At 34.5% G+C, this 17,192-nt stretch overlaps 1 protein-coding gene across 7 annotated transcripts in view; it reads right to left on the reverse strand.

Annotated features, from left to right (window-relative positions):
• Positions 1-339: 339 nt before the first annotated feature.
• STXBP5L (syntaxin binding protein 5 like) overlaps positions 340-17,192 on the reverse strand; it is a 243,509-nt gene continuing 226,656 nt past the window's right edge. For all 7 annotated transcript variants that reach the window (XM_036218792.1, XM_036218791.1, XM_036218789.1 and 4 more), the window contains 4 exons: positions 16,616-16,781; positions 14,067-14,178; positions 2,968-3,188; positions 340-2,398 (listed from right to left, as the gene is read on the reverse strand). In XM_036218792.1, coding sequence (XP_036074685.1) covers positions 2,357-2,398; positions 2,968-3,188; positions 14,067-14,178; positions 16,616-16,781 — 541 coding nt within the window. In that variant the 3' untranslated portion in view covers positions 340-2,356. The remainder of the gene's footprint in view (positions 2,399-2,967; positions 3,189-14,066; positions 14,179-16,615; positions 16,782-17,192) is intronic.

Raw genomic sequence — 17,192 nt, forward strand, 5'->3', positions numbered from 1 at the left:
GAGCAGTGGCTCTCAACTGGAAGCAATTTTGTCAATGATTGGAGACATTTTGGATTGTCATGACTTGAGGGTTGCTACTGGCATCTGGTGGACAGATGCTGGGTATGCTGCTGAACATCCTATGGGGCAAAGGACAGTCCCTCACAACAAAGAACTTTCTGTTAATAGTGACATTGTTTAGGAACCGTGGTGTAGAACAAGTTAAATCAAATCATATTGGAGACTTCAGAGATATTCATGCCACTTTGGACTAAATTTCATTGTTTCTAAAATACGATTTTAGGTTTTTTAAAGTTTTTTTTTTTTTTTTTTTTTTTTTTTAATATAGGAATGATAAAGTATCCATTCAGAAAATCAGAAAACTGGGTCTCTAAACATGGTGGTATAAATAGTGGACTGCATTTGACTACCAATGTTTTCTAAATCCTGGTCTCAAATTTCTTTAATATTTTTACTACATAATTTTATGCATCATATTTGTATTTCCAAGTCAGGTACTGTTCACTAAGGCTGTTCACACGAGTCTGGAGAGATTCATGAAAAAGCTTTTATGAGAAGTCAGGAGAATTCAAGGACTTTGAGACATGGTATCCAGGTATACTTTCGCTCTTCTCAAAATTACTAAGGACATTTAAAAGAAGTACCACTTCAAACAAATTCATTAAAATAAAAAAAAAATCTAAAAAAAAATCCAGGAAATACTATTTCTAGAATAAAATAACCTGGAATTAAGATAATTCTCAAAAAAAAAAAATCCCTACAAATGTGGATATAATAAGATCCTGATTAATCAAAGTTTAGTAAGCCAAACCCATTAATTTTTTGAAAAAATTCTTTTTGAAGGAACAACATGATAGGTCCGGAATCTGCGTATATTCATTTCTATGACTTTTGCCTTCCAGACTCATGTTAAATAATGACAGCAGGAGTCTTTGTTTTGTTTTGGATTGAGCAGTTTTCTGTTGAGTTATGATAGATACCATTTTATCATGTTAAGAATATTCTTTATTCCATTTTAAAAAGAGGTTTTTAATCAGGAATATATGTTTGGTGTTTATTGACATAATCCTGTGGTTTATATTATTTAGCCTGAGTGAAAAATTATTGATTTTGTATCACTAAATTATCTATATATTTCTGTTATCCATAATGGTGACTGAGGCCAAGATAGCAAAAACACCACTACATTTTATAAAGATTTTCAAAAATAAGTATTGAACTAAAAGTATTCCTAATGAAAGCCCTTGTTAATCAGAAATGTAATAAATCAGAATCCCTTTCCTGAAACATTAACTGAGGTTTTACTGAATCATACTGAAGAGAATGACCAGTTTGGTCTGTGTGTGTCAGGCTGCAAGAGCACCTTCGGATTGAAGACCCCACTGGGTTTGAACAGTAATATACTGTGTAATTAGCAGACAAGGATACAAATGGAGCATTAAAAATATGTCACTTTAGAAACTGAAACCAAACTGTGCGAAATCAGTTCTCAAAGCTAACTGCATTGTTCCTGTGGTCTAGTTTCCCAAACCCATCGTCAACATCCCTACAGAGAACAAGCCAGGCTGAAAAAATGCTTTGAGGTGACTCAACACTGCATGGTTTGCGACTAAAAATAGCAACTTGTTCTGAATGTGATAGAAATGGAAATAATTGTGTTAGGAATAATTTTCTATACTGGCAATACTTGATTATGACTGAAAACTGTGAATGATCTAAAATATTATGGAGAGAGAGGAACGTTAATCGGACTCTTGCCATAAGAATTCAATAATGTTTTAGTATAATGAAAGGTATATAATGGGACAAAAGCTTTGGTTTTGTTTTCTTTTTCTTTTCAGTTGGGTATGGCAAATATACTTGAAATGCACTGATAACTTCTAATGCAGATTTTTTTAAATTGTCAGATGTGGCCCAATTTATAAAAATAGTTTACCATTAAACTTTTTTCTTTTGTCACAACATGCTTTTTGCTTTTCCTCTTAAGATGTTAATTTATCATGCAAAGATTTTTTTTTTCATTAAGTGCATTAATGCTTTTGTTTGTACAGGAGTTTTTCAAATCAGGACTCCCTGTAGTTCCTAAATGTAAATCCTTAGCAAATGACATGCCAAGATGATAGCTCCATTCCAGGTGGGAAGAGGCAAATTCAGTCATACCTTGGGATTTTAACCAGGGTTCCAGCCTTTCAGTTGTAGTGTCTCTGATAAGTCTCTCTTATGATAACTTCAGATGGACTGTAATGGAACGTTTTGTAGAAGAAACTGGCTTCTAGCAGTTGAATAGTGATGCTGGGAAAAAATTTGGTTTCCCTGAATAATGGTTTCTCAAAGCAGTCACAGCTTCTTTAGAAGTTCAGAATTGGTACCATTTCTTATCCTTATATTTCAGCATTAACTGCAAAGAAAAAATAGTCACCGTAAGATGTTAAAAAAAAAAAAACCTTTAAAATGCTAATCAAAGCAAGCACATATTGAGTTAATCATGAATATCTAAGTAAATCTCAAAATTATAAAACTTCTTTTATAAAATAAAGTGCATAAAAAAAGTTTTTTAAAAAACAAATCAAGCTATAAGGACTCAGCTGGTAGGAAATGATTTTTAATGACTGAGACAAAAAGGAGTGTGTGGATTCCAGCCTCTCCTGCCCCTCACGCCTTGAGGGATCATGTAACCTACCTAAGCATCATTTTAGCAGATGATGCACAAAGTATAAGTAATGGATAATTTTAAAAAATTATCCCCTAAAATAAAGAAGTATCAAGACATTATAGTATTTTTTAAAAACATTTTTTTTCCAAAATACTGAGGAATTGTAATACATATACTGTAATGAGATCCAGGTTATTTTGCCTCTCACACAGGATTACTTACACTGGAATCTTTGTTTAAGCTTTCTTATGCAGAACCTAAATGTTTAAAGTTATTACTGTATGATGATGTCTATATTTACTTAGGCAGTTTACCTCATGTGCATGTTTAGAAAATGCTTCTGCACTGGTCATCATGCCTGCAGTTTTCTCTTCCAGCTCTCCTAGCCTCTGTCCTCTCTCATCGAGTGCGATCCGTGCTCGAGTCAGCTCTCCCATCACCCCTCCAGCAGCGCCTTTCACCCCTTCTATACCACCTGGTCCAGGAATGTGTTGTGCAAGGCTGCGAGATGCTTTTCCTGCTGTAGCTTCCCCAACTATGAATTCAAGCCATAGTAATTTAAAACATTTGTCAGTAATTCACACAGTTATAGCCGTTTATCACCATAGAACGCATATTACATTCTACTGCCATAATTCTCCAGTAAGAGACACATATTTGATCCTATCATAGATATTTGGAGATGTTAGCACTTACCCAAGAAAAATGCCTATGAAAAAGACTTTGAGAGATATTGTTGCCATTTGCCTTTTATTGTGTGTGTGGCTTCCATACAATATAGCATAATTACATTCTTTTAGTTATTTGTTTTATTTTTTAATTACAGTTGACATAAAATATTATATTAGTTTCAGGTATACAGCATAGTGATTAGACATTTATATACCTCATGGAGTGATATACCTCATGGAGTCATCACTTGATAAGTCTAGTACCCATCCAACACCATACATAGTTATTACAATGCTATTGACTATATTCTCTATGCTGTACTTTACATCCCTGTGACTATTTGGATAACTGGCAATTTGTTCTTCTTAATTCCTTTCACTTTTTTCACTCATCTCCCCAACCCCTCCCCTCCCATCTGTAACTATAAGTTGGTTTCTGTTTCATTTGTTCATTTTTATTTTTTAGATTCCACATGTAAGTGAATCTGGTATTTGTCTCTCTCTGACTTTTTTCACATAGCATAATACCCTCTATATTTATCCATGTTGTCAAAAATGGCAAGACTGCATTCTTTTTTATGGCCAAGCAATATTCCATTGTAGACATCCACATCTTTACCCAGTCATTTGATGAACACTTCAGTTGCTTCCATATCTTGGCTATTATAAATAGCAATACAGTGAATATAGGGTGCATATATTTTTCTGAATTAGTGTTTGGGTTTCTTCAGATAAATACCCAGAAGTGGTATTGCTGAGTCATAAAGTAGTTCTATTTTTAAATTTTTGATGAACTTCCATACCGTTTTCCATAGTAGCTTCACTAATTTGCAATCCCACTAAGTGCATGGGAGTTCCTTTTTATATACATCCTCGCCAATGGTTGTTCTTTGTTGATTGATGATAACCATTCTGACAGGTGTGAGTTGATATCTCATTGTAGTTTTATTTTGCATTTCACTAATTAATCATTAGTGATGTGATATTGGGCTTCTTTTCATGTCTATTGGCCATCTTTATGTTCTCTTTGGAAAAATTCAGGTCCTCTATCCAATTTTTAATTGGATTGTGTTTTTGGTGTTAAGTTATATGAGTTCTTTATATATTTTGGATGTTAACCTCTTATCAGATGTATCATTGGTGAATATCTTCTTCCATTCAATAGGTTGTCTTTACATTTTGTTGATGGTTTTCTTCACTGTACAAGACCTTTTTGTTTTATGTAGCCTCATTTGTTTTGTTTTTTTTTGTCTTTTGTTACCTTGATTGGGGAGACATATCCAAAAAATATTGCTAAGAGGGATATCGAAGAGTTTACTGTCTGTTTTCTTCTTGGTGTTTGATGGTTTCGGGTCTTAAATTTGACTTTTAACCTGTTTCAAGTTTACTTTTGTATATGGTGTCTAGTTTCATTTATTTATTTATTTATTTTTTGCATGCATCCAGTTTTCCCAGCATTATTTATTGAAGAGACTGTCTTTACTCCATTATATGTTCTTGCCTCCTTCGTCATAGAGTAATTGCTCATACAGATATGGGTTTATTTCTGGGCTCTCTATTGTGCTCCATTGATCTATGTCTGTTTTTATTTCAGTATCATGCTGTTTGATTATTATCGCCTTGTAGTATAGTTTCATATCAGGTAGCAAGATACCTTTATCATTCTCAACATTGCTTTGGCTATTTGGGATCTTTTGTGGTTCCATATAAATTTTAAGATTATTTGTTCAAATTTTGTAAAATATGCCATTGGTATTTACATAGGAATTGCATTGGATATACAGATTGCTTTGGATAGTACGGACATTTTAACTAAGTTAATTCTTTCTATCCATGAGCACTGTACACCCTTCTATTTATTTGTATTTTCTTCAGTTTCTTCAATGTCTATAGTTTTTTTTTTTTTTTTTTGAGTACGGGTTTTTTACCTCTTTGGTTAAATTTATTCCTAGGTATTTTCTATAATTGTAAATGGGATTGTTTTCTTAATTTTATTTCTGATAGTTTGTTATCAATGTATAAAAATGCAAGCTATTTCTGAATATTAATTGTGCATCCTAGTACTTAACCGAATTTATTTATTCTAACAATTTTTGGTGGACTCTTTAAGGTTCTCCATACATAGCATCATGTTATCTGCAAATAATGACAGTTTCGTTTCTTCCTTTTCCAATTTAGATGACTTTTATTTATTTTTCTTGTCTGATTGTTATGGCTAGGACTTCCAATATTATGTTGAATAAAAGTGGTCAAGGTGGACATACTTGTCTTGTTCTTGATCCTAATGAAAAAGCTTTCAGCTCTTCACTGTTAAGTATGATGTTAGCTGTGGGTCTCTCATATATGGCCTTGATTATGTCGAGGTATGTTCCTTCTTTGCTGAGAGTTTCATCATAAATATGTGTTGGTTTTTTCCAATGCTTTTTGTACATCTACTGATATGATCATATGATTTTTATCCTTCATTTTGTTTATGTGAAGTATCACATTAATTAATATGCAGATATCAAAGCAACCTTGCATCCTGGAAATAAGTCCCACTTGATCATAGTTTATGATCTTTTTAAGGTATTGCTGAATTCAGTTTGCTGCTATTTTGTTGAAGACTTTTTGCCTCTATTTTCATCAGGGATACTAGCTTTAATTTTTTATTTATTATTATTATTATTTTGTCCAGTTTTGGTATCAGGGTAATGCTGCCTTCATAAAATTAGGTTGGGAGTCTTTTCTTCTCTTCAACTTTTTTAATAGGGTAGGAATTAATTATTCTTTGGCTGTTTGGTAGTATTTACCTGTGAAGCTATCTTTTCTAGGACTTTTTTCTTGTTTGGAGTTTTTTGATTACTGGTTCAATTTCATTAGTATTTATTGGTCTGTTCATATATTTTGTTTCTTCCATACTCAGTTTGGAAGATTGTATATTTCTGGGAATTTACCCATTTCTTTCAGGCTGTTCAATTTGTTGGCATATAATTGTAGTATTTTCTTATAATCCTTTGTTTTTCTGTGCTGTTGGTTGTCATTTCTCTTTCATTTCTGATTTAATTATTTGGGTCCTCTCTTTTTTTTCTTGATTACTGTGACTAAAGTTTTATCAAATTTGTTTATCTTTTCTAAGAAGTAGCTCTTGGTTTCATTAATCTTTTCTTTTGTTTTATTTAGGCTCTATCTCATTTATGTCCACTCCGATCTTTATTATTTCATTCCTTCTACTCACTTTGGGCTTTTTTTCTTTTTCTAGTTGCTTTAGGTGTAAGGTTAGATTGTTTATTTGAAATTTTTCTTTTTTCTTATGGTAGATCTGTATTGCTATGAATTTCCGTCTTAGAACTGCTTTGGATGTGTCTCATAGGTTTTGTCATGTGTTTTCATTTTCATTTATCTCAAGGTATCTTTTGATTTCTTCCTTGGTGTCATATTAGCCCATTTATTGTTTAGTAGCATATCATGTAGCCTCCATGTGTTTGTATGTTTTTCAGCTTTCTTCTTGTAATTGATTGCTAGTTTCATACCATTGTGATTAGAAATGATGCTTAATATGATTTCAATTTTCTTAAATTTATTGAGACATATTACATTTGGTCTATACTGGAAATAGTTCCATGTGCACTTGAAAAGAATATATATTCTGCTGCCTTTGGGGGAAATGCTTTAATATATCAATTAAATCTATCTGGTCTAATGTGTCATAAGACCACTGTTTCCTTATTGATTTTATGTCTGGATAATCTATCCATTGATATCGATGAGGTGTTAAATTCCCCTACTATTACTGTCATACTGTTGTCTCTCTTTTTATGTCCATCAGTATTGGCTTTATATATTTTGGTGTTTCTATGTTGGATATGTAGATATTTACAAGTTACTATATCCTATTGTTGGATTGATCCCTTTATCAGTATGAAATGACCTTCTTTGTCTCTTGTTCCAGGCTTTAGTTTAAAATCTGGTTTGTCTGATATAAATATAGCTACTCTAGCTTTTTTTTTCTTTCATTTCCATTTGCATGAAATATTTTTTTTCCATTCCTTTTCTTTCAGTTTACATGTGCCTTTCAATCTTGTGGGCAGCCTATGTACAGATCTTGTTTTTTAACCCATTCAGCCACACTATTTCTTTTGAGTAGAGCATTTAATTCGTTTATATTTAAAGTAATTATTGATAGGTGTATAGTTATTGCCATCTTATTAATTATTTTTATAATGTTTAGTTTTTATTTTCTTGCTCTCTTTTGTATGTTGATGACTTTCTATAGTGTTATATTTGGATTTCTTTCTCTTTATTTCTTGCATGCTGCATATTTTTGGTTTGTGATTACCCTGTGCTTTATATATACCAAACTATGTTTATGACAGTACATTTTAAATTGATGGTTGCTTATGTTCTAACACATTCCAAAATTGCTACAATTTTTTCTCATTCTCTCCATGTTTATGTTTTTGTCATTATTTTTTTACTACTTTTGTGCATGTTTGTGTGTATTGATTTATTATTGTAATTACATAAAGTTTCTACTTTTGTTCGTTAACCTTTGTATTAGCTATATAGTTGGTTGATCCATTGCTTTCACTGTTTGCTTTTGTCAGTGAGAACTTTTTCTTTCCTATATTTCATATTTATATTTTTTTGTCTTTTTTTTCCTTAAAGAAGCCCCTTTAATATTTTCTATAATATTTGTTTGGTGGCGATGAACTCCTTTAGCTTTTTCTTGTCTGGGAAGCTCTTTATCTCTTCTTCAATTCTAAATTATAGCCTTGCTGGGTAGAGTAATCCTGGTTATAGGTCCTTGCTTCGCATCATGTTGTATATTTCATGCTATGCCTTCTAGTTGGTAAAATTTCTCTTGAGCAATCAACTGACAGTCTTATGGGAGCTTCCTTACGGGTAAATAACTGCTTTTCCTGCACTGCTTTTAATGTTCTCTCTTTTCTTTAAGCTTTGGCATTTTAATTATGATATGTCATGGTGTGGGCCTCTTTGGATTCATCTTGTTTGAGACTCTCTGTGCTGCCTGGACTCGTATATCTTTTTCCTTTGCTAGCTTAAGGGAGTTTTCAGTCATTACTTCTTCAAATAGGCTTTCAATCCCTTGCTCTCTATCTTCTTCTTCTGGTACCCCTTTGATGTGAATGCTGTAACACCGATGTTGTTCCAGAGGTCCCCTAAACTATCTTTTTTTTTAAATTCTTTTTTTCTTTTTGCTATTCTAATTAGATGTTTTCCTCTACCTTGTCTTCTAAATCACTTATTTGAGCCTTGGCTTCATCTAATCTGCTGTCCATTCCCTCTAATGTATTCTTCATTTCAATTAATTGTATTCTCCATTTCTGACTGTTTTTTAAAATTTTTCTCTCTTCTTTTTTATGTTTTCTATCTTTTTGTTAAAATTCTCACTGAATTAATCCATTTTTCCCCTAATTTCATTGAGCATCTTTATAACCAGTGATTTGAACTCTGTACCTGGTAGATTGTTTGTTTCCGTTTCATGTAGTTTTTTTTCTGGAGTTTTGTCTTTCATCCGTGACAAGTTTCTTTGTCTCTTCATTTTGGCTGATACACACCATGTTTGTATCTATGTATTATGTAGACCTGCTACGTCTCCATATCTTGACAGAGTGGCCTTATGGAGTAAGTGTCCTGTGGGTCCCAGTGGTGCCATCTCTCTAGTCACCTGAGCTGGGTGCTCTAGGGTAGTCCACTGTGTGGGTTATGTGTGTCCTCCTGTTGTAGTTGAGCCTTGATTTTTATTGGCACATCAGTAAGTGGGGTTGGCCTTGCGGCTGACTATCATAAGGGCTGGCCATGACTACAGAGGATGAGCTTTCGTGCAGGGGCAGCCCCCATGGAGCAGGAGTAGCTTTAGCAGGGCTCTGGTACCAGCCTAGACTGCCTTTCAGGTGTATCATTTGTAGAACCGATTGTGTGATGCTCTTGTGAGGCCTGAAGCCAATCAACAGGTATTTTGGTTCTGGATCCTCTTGGGAAGTGCTTTGGTGCAGGCCAGTGTCAGCCATCACTTGTGCTGGGCTTGGGGTCTCTTGGAAGGAGCTATAAAATGATCTGTGGTTATTTGCTGCTTGTGGGGATTGGCAGTGCTTGGGAGAGGCTATGCTGCAAACTGAAGCTAGCTGCCACTTGAGCCAGGTTTCAGCCTCTTTATTGGGCAACATGATGTAAAGTGAGGCCAGCTACCATTTGTGCTGGGCTTATAGCTGCTTAGATGAAGTTCCTGCCCCAGAGTGGCCACCACTTATGCCAGGCTGGGGGCCACTTAGCAAGAGCTACAAGGCATGCTGAGGTCAGCTGCTGCTTGTTTTTTTTTTAGATTTTGGAAAAGTTTACAGCATGATTGGAGGTATACCTTGTGTGGAGGAACCACTGGAATAGGCCTGTATCAGGCAGGTGAGTTGGGTGAGGTGAGGTCTCAGGGAATCACCAGGGTGGGATGAACAATGTTAATCAAGTTAATGGAAAGCTCAGATACGGTGCCCTCCTGCGCCAGCTAGCTGGGTGGGAGGGGAGCTCCATATAGGAACAATGGCACCTGGTAGTGCTGCTGTCCCTAAAGAGAGCTGTTCCAACCCATGTTCCTCCAGCCCTCACCTTGAAGTTAATCAATTTAGTTCCTCTCCTGTGCCCCTGGTTCTTTTCCAGCTGCTGTCTCTGCACTGGAGCATAGAACTTGTGAGTTTTTGACCAGGTGAGTCTATATGTGAGCATCTTAAGAGGTTCTCCACAGTCTCCAGCAGCCTTGTCCCTTTTGGATGCAATCCTTGCTAGTTTTCACAGCCAGCTGTGGGAACTTCTCTTCCTAGTACTGGAACTCTGGGCTGGGGAGCCTGGTGTGGGGCTAGGACCTCTTGCTCTTCAGGGAGGTCCTCCACTGCCAAGAAATGCCTCCTCATTTTTTAACATTAAGTCTATTGGGGTAACATTAGTTAATACAATTATATAATTTTCAGGTGTACATTATAATTAGATACCTGTATATTCTATTGTGTGTTTACCACACAAAGTCCAGTTTCCTTCAGCTACCATATGTTTGATCCCCTTTACCCACTTCACCCTCCTCCTACCCCCCAATATTAGACTCCTTTTACCCCATCCACCTTCCCCCTCCTCCCCAACTCCCTACTTTCTGTTAACTACTAGTCTATAGTACATGTCCATGATTCTCTGTTTATCCTGTTCATTTGTTGCTTTTAGGTTTATATCCCACATATAACTGATATCATGTGATTTTCAACTTTTTCAACCAATCATCTGGAGGTCCATCCATGTTGTCGCAAATGGCAACACTTCATCTCTCTTATGGCTGAGCAACATTCCATTGTATATATGTACCACAGCTTCTTTAGCCAGTCATCTATCATAGGACACTTAGGTTGCTTCCATGTCCTGGCCACTGCGAATAATGCTGCTATGAACATTGGTGTTCAAATATCTTTTCGGGTATGGGTTTTCAAGTCTTTGGGATAAATACTTAGTAGAGGGATTGCTGGATCATATGGTAGATCAATTCTTAGTTTTTTGAGGAAGCTCCATACTGTTTTCCATGGTGGCTGTACCAATTTGCAGTCCCACCAGCAGTATATGAGGTTCCTTTTTCTCTGTATCCTTTCCAGCCTTTGTTATTACTTGTCCTGTTGATTATAGCCATTCTAACAGGGGCGAGATGGTGGTATCTCATTGTGGTTTTGATTTGCATTTCCCTAATAGCTAGCAATGTTGAGCATCTTTTCGAATATTTGTTGGCCATTTGTATGTCCTTTAGGGAGAAGTGTCTGTTCAAGGTCTTCTGCCCATTTTTTGATTGGATCATTTGCTTTTTTGTTGTTATTGAGTTGTATGAGTTTTTTGTATATTTTGGATATTAAGCCCTTATTGGAGAGATTGCTTACAAATATATTTTCCCATTCAGATAGTTGTCTCTTTACCTTGTTGACGATTTCTTTGGCTGACCAGAAGTTTTTTAGTTTGATGTCGTCCCATTCATTTATTTTAGCTTTTATTTCCCTTGCTTTTGAGGTCAAATTCATAAAATCGTCTTTAAGTCCATGAGTTTTTTTCCTATGTTTTCTTCTATGCATTTTATTGTTTCAGGTGTTATAGTCAGGTCCTTAATCAATTTTGAGTTAAATTTGGTGTGTGGTGATAGACAACAGTCTTGTTTCATCCTTTTGCAGGTGGCTTTCCAGTTTTCCCAGCACCATTTATTGAAGAGGCTTTCCTTTCTCCACTGTATGTTTTTGGCTTCTTTGTTGAAAATTATTTGCCCATATAAATACGGTTTTACTTCTGGAGTCTCAAGTCTGTTCCACTGGTCCATGTTTCTGTTTTGCTGCCAAACCATGCTGTTTTGATTACTGTTGCTTTATAATATAATTTGAAGTTGGGCAGAGTGATGCCTCCAGCTTCATTCTTTTTTCTCAGGATAGCTTTGGCAATTCGGGGTCTTTTGTGCTTCCCTACCAATCTGATGATTTTTTGTTCTATTTCTTTCAAAAGAGCCTATGGGATTTTGATGGGGATCACATTAAATCTGTATAATGCTTTAGGTAATATAGTCATTTTAACTATGTTGATTCTTCCAATCCAAGAATATGGAATATCTTTCCGTTTCTTTGTATCTTTTATTTCTTTTAATAGAGTCTTGTAGTTTTCATTATATAGGTCCTTCACATGTTTCATTAAACTTATTCCTAAGTATTTTATTCTTTTTGTTTCAATCCCTCCTTATTTTCCACCTCCAGATGTGGGTAAAGGGCAAGCCTGTTTGTGTCTCTGCCCCTCCTTCTGTAAATCTTTAGTTATAGGATTTCTATCCAGGTAGTCTTCAGGTGATTCTCAACATTCTTGATGTTGCTGAATTTTGATGTTCACAATATACGTGAACTCATATTTAACTCATATCAATGTGTGTTCCAATCTCAGGTCTAATCGTTTGTTTAAATTTTGGCCCAAGTCTTCATTCCAATTTTCATCTTGCTATCAGCCTTTGCAGATCTCAGTTGGTTTTAAAGTGTGTGTGTGTGCATGTGCATGTAAATACTAGAAAATGAGGTATGTGCATGATGGGCATTAATATACATATGTTAAAATTCAGTGAATTTATAAGACTAAAAATTTCTCCATCATTTACAAAGCTGTTTCATTTCATTTTAATGAAGTAATTTTTTTTTTATTGAAAAATAATTGCTGTGTTGGTAAAAAAAAAAAAATTGGCATTTCCAAGGATGTAACATTATGAATGTAATCTATATCTCTTTTTTAAAAAAATAAGAGCCTTATTGGGATATAATTCATGTACCATAAAATTCCCCTATTTAAAAGGTGTAAGTCAGTGGTGTTTAGTATTTTCACAGCGTTGTGCAACCATCACTGCTTTTCAATTTTAGAACATTTTGATTAACCCCAAAAGAAACCCATTAGCAGTCACTCCCCAATAGCTTCTTGCCCCTGTATATTTTATATGCACGGAATCATACAATACATGGCCTTTTTTGTCTTCTTTAATTTAGCATGGTGTTTTCAAAGTTCATTCCTTTTGCTGCAGGTATCAAATTTCATCCCTTTTAATGGCCGAATAATACTGCATTGTATGGAAGTACCCAGATCTTTTGCTTAATTAAAAGTTCAAGAGAAAAGAGTTTTGATCGGCAAGACCAAATGGTGATGAGATAGTTTGAAAAACATATCTTTTTTAAATTTATTTTTTTTTTACCAATCCTCCCTCTCCCAGAAACCATCAGTTTGTTTTCTCTGTCTATGGGTCTGTTTTTTGTTTTGTTTGTTTATTTGTTTTATTAGATTCCACATATATGTGAGATCATGTGGTATTTGTCTTTCTCTGTCTGACTTATTTCACTTAGCATAATACCCTCTAGGTCCATCCATGTTGTCACGAATGGCAAAATTTTATTCTTTGTTATGGTTAACATTCCATGATATATATAGATGTAATATATATATGTGATATATATATGTGTGTGTGTGTGATATATACTACATCTTTTTTTGCCCATTCATCCATCAATGGACACCTAGGTTTCTTCCATATCTTGACTACTATAAATAATGCTGCAGTGAACATAGGAGTACATATGTTTTTAAGATAGTGTTTTTGTTTTCTTTGGATAAATAACCAGAAGTGGAATTGTTGGGTATTTTGAAAGCTCTGTTTTTGATTTTCTTAAGGAATCTCCTTCATACCGTTTTCCATAGTGGCTGCACCAGTTGACAATCCCACGAACAGTACATGAGGAAAATATATTTTTAAATGAATATATTCTTTCTGAAAATGTTCCCTTATATCTTTCTGCAGCTTTTTGATTATTGTTCACTAGAGTTTTACTGATAGATTTTAAAAAGTAATTTGTTCTGTAGTATTAGTAAACGTGTTCTGAATAATTTGTTTTCCAGTTGTGGTTAAAGACAGGCACATTCAAAAACATTTTTTTCCTGACTTCAGTAACTGAATGTCTTCACCCTGGCTTGCAGGTATAATCTGTCTGTAAATTTATTAGCTTACTTATTATTTGTATGAATTTCATGTACTATAAAATAGTTAAATTATTTCCTAATGAAAAGGGATCAATTTTATTCATGTTTAATAAACAAATAATTTTCATTATATGAAGCAAAATAATCTAGAATTTGAGATCATATATTACATTAAGTTATATATACACACACAGGAATTCTACTTTGTGATACAGTTTTATAATCAGGAGTTTACTCACAGAGTTCTTCTCTGTCAAATGTTTGTCCACTTCCACCAAAGAGTCCCTTTAGAAAGCCTCTGTTTTGAGCTTCTGGGGTCTCTATGGGAGTAAACAAATCTCCCAGCATGTCCTGCATCAAATCCAAAAAAAAAAAAAAAAAAAAAATTAAAGTAACTAAAAATAATATATTAAAAGTTAATACTATAGTTGTTAGAACACATAATGAAAAAACAGTGTTTTCCAATTTTCCTGGTGATTTTTGCTTTGCTCCCAATTTTATCTCTGGTATTTCTTTCTCCTTTACCTTCCCTTCTGCAGTAGCTGATGTTCTAAAATTTTTATTTTTCTGCTGTCTTCTCCCCTTTACAATTAGAAAGTGTGGAAAGATGATATATTCACCCTAGGATTAATTTTTACCTGATCAATGACTATCAAATTAGGCTTCTGCCCTTTTTTAATTACTAAAGTGTCTGCCTGTCCTAGTCTCTCTTCTGAACTAAGCATGGACTACCTTATAAAATGGGAAGCCTTTGGTGGTATGTGGAAAAAGGTTGGATTTATTTTTATGTCAAGCACAAAATTATACAATGGCTCAAGATAAATGATTCGAAATTGGCAACTACCGAATGTTGAGGTACAATTGTTCAGAATATTTGGTGTCCTTTAGAATGACTGGAGAAAAATCTTGTTAGAAATACAGCTGCTCAGGCTTCATTCCACACATAATAAGTCAGAATCTACAGAGATGTGCTCTGGATATCTATATTTTTAACTTGCTCTCTAGGTCTTTCTAAAGCGGATCAAAATTTTAGAACTATTGGTATAGAGGAAGGAACTTCAACCAGAAATCAGATCTGTGACCTAATATCAGTTTGTCTATGAACTTGGGACATGACTTTATCTTCATCATCTCCTTTCACCTTTACTCACCAGACCCGTGATCTTCCTCCTAATTCCTTCTCTTTAGAAGTGACAGCACCATCTACTTAGTTCCTCAAGCCAGAAACCCAGAAGTAGTTATTAATTCCCTCCTTTGCCTCCCTCCTACCTCTAATAACCCTTCAGTCTAATTGATTACAGTTCGTAGCTATTGAATCTGCTAACCTTGCTCCATTCTCACTGCTGGCTGCCTTATTTCAAGCCACTGTTATTTTTGGCCTTAATTATTTTTTAAAAGCTTCCTAATTGTTCTCTCTACCTTCAATCTTAATTCCTCAAACCAATGGCCATACTGCAACCAGAATATTAGTTTTAATAAATACATTTGCTAAATCTTTTTAATGACTTCCTGTTGCCTTTGGGATAAATGCCAGATTCCTTAAGGAGCTTACTATGTGCTCCAAGATCTATTCTAGACTAATTTTCCAGCACCATCCCTCCATTCTTTTCAACTCCCAACTCTGATCTTTGTTGGAAGTTTCCTGAACCCCTGGGCTTTCCCATGCCACTAGTCTGTCAAGAATATCATTACCTTTCCATCCCCAGCCATCTATTCCTGTGGATGACTCCTACTTATTCTTCAAACTACTCACTCGCTCTGTTCTACCAACTCAAGTGTCCCTCTTGCATGTCTCCCCAGCCTTGGCACAGTTATGTATAGACAGCATTTCCACAGAGTATTGTGTTGTCTGTTTACTTATTTCTCCCTCCATATTAGCAGGTAGGGACTTGTATCTTATTGTACCCTAGAGCCCAGCAAAGTCCAGGCATATAATAAAAACTCCATAAGTATTTGTCGAATGACAATAATATGTATTATTTATTTTTAAATATTTATTTATTTTTAAAACTTAACTAAACTATATCCCAGGCACTGTGCTCAGTGCTATATATGAATTCTTAATTCTTACAGCAGTGTTTCTAGATAGAGCATACCGGTAGGTTAAGTAAAATGTCCAAAGTTACACAAGTAGGCAAAATACAACTTAAATAGTTCAGAGCTTATATTCAACCTCTATACTAAAATGAATGGATTTTAGTTTTCTTATTTGTAAAGTTTGGGGGTTGAACCAATTAAATTTCTCAGATATTTTAAAAAATTTTGTGGCCAGTTTTACTTACTCAAATATAGATAGGCTTTTATATTGTTTCTAGTCTCTTCTTACTGTTATGATCAAAGACAAACGCCCACTTCTAACACAGAGAATAAATATGTATTTATTTGCATGTCTCTGAATCAAACTTAAGTTTTCTTAAAAAAAAAAAAATTCTATGAATTCCCTGATTTGTATGCAAATTGTTTGTGTGTACATACATACTCCCCACCCTGGAGGGAGAGTTTATAATCTTTCAGAGGATTTTCCACAGGGAAAAAAATCTAAAACAAAATAAACAAATTAACCATTACTATGTATAATCACATTTCCCCTTCTTTTTAATTTTTTTTCCGGGTATATCCACAACCACGGTAGAATTTGGTAGGGTCACAATGATGACTATGATATTCAAAACATATTCTAGAGAAGGCATATTCGTTGTCTAGCTTAATAGTATATTAGCTTTTAGACATCTCTAATTCTCTCTCTTCGTACATGTCCAATGTTTTTTCATAAATGTACCTGACCTACCTGTAGATTATCACACATCTCTTGGCTATATGTTAACCGCTGAATTTCAGTAGGAGAGACGAGATATAATGCCTGCCCTTCATTGGTAAAACAAAATGTCCGTGCTATCCTCATGTCTGTCACTGGCAAATAATTAACATCCAACATTGGGCGAAGACTAGGTAGGCTGAATGGAAAAAAAAAAAAAAGCAAATCCACATTTCATATTTGAATTATTGGAAGTTTTAATTTCTCTGTATAAAATTTGCAGGCCCTTATAGAAAAACAGTAATTTTTATACCACTATTTTACGCTTGTTTCTTTTTATCTTTTTGAAGTCTCAGTTGTAATAAACTAGACTTTGACATAAAATCATATACAGAAAAAATCATGGAAAGAGTTCTTCTGTCTTAATTCATTAGCAGATTTCCTCGAAGGATGGATAAAATGCAGTGGCCAGCAATTTCAGGATACTTTTTGTAGCATTTCACAGTTTCCTACAATCTTGTCATAGCCTTTGGTTTTGTCAGAAACACTATATCTAGAAAGTACCTGAATAGATACTTGGTCTATTGTCTTTTTTTAAGCAAAACTCCTG

This window comes from Rousettus aegyptiacus, unplaced genomic scaffold (genome assembly GCF_014176215.1).
Source record: "Rousettus aegyptiacus isolate mRouAeg1 unplaced genomic scaffold, mRouAeg1.p scaffold_m13_p_4, whole genome shotgun sequence".
Lineage (NCBI taxonomy): Eukaryota > Metazoa > Chordata > Mammalia > Chiroptera > Pteropodidae > Rousettus > Rousettus aegyptiacus.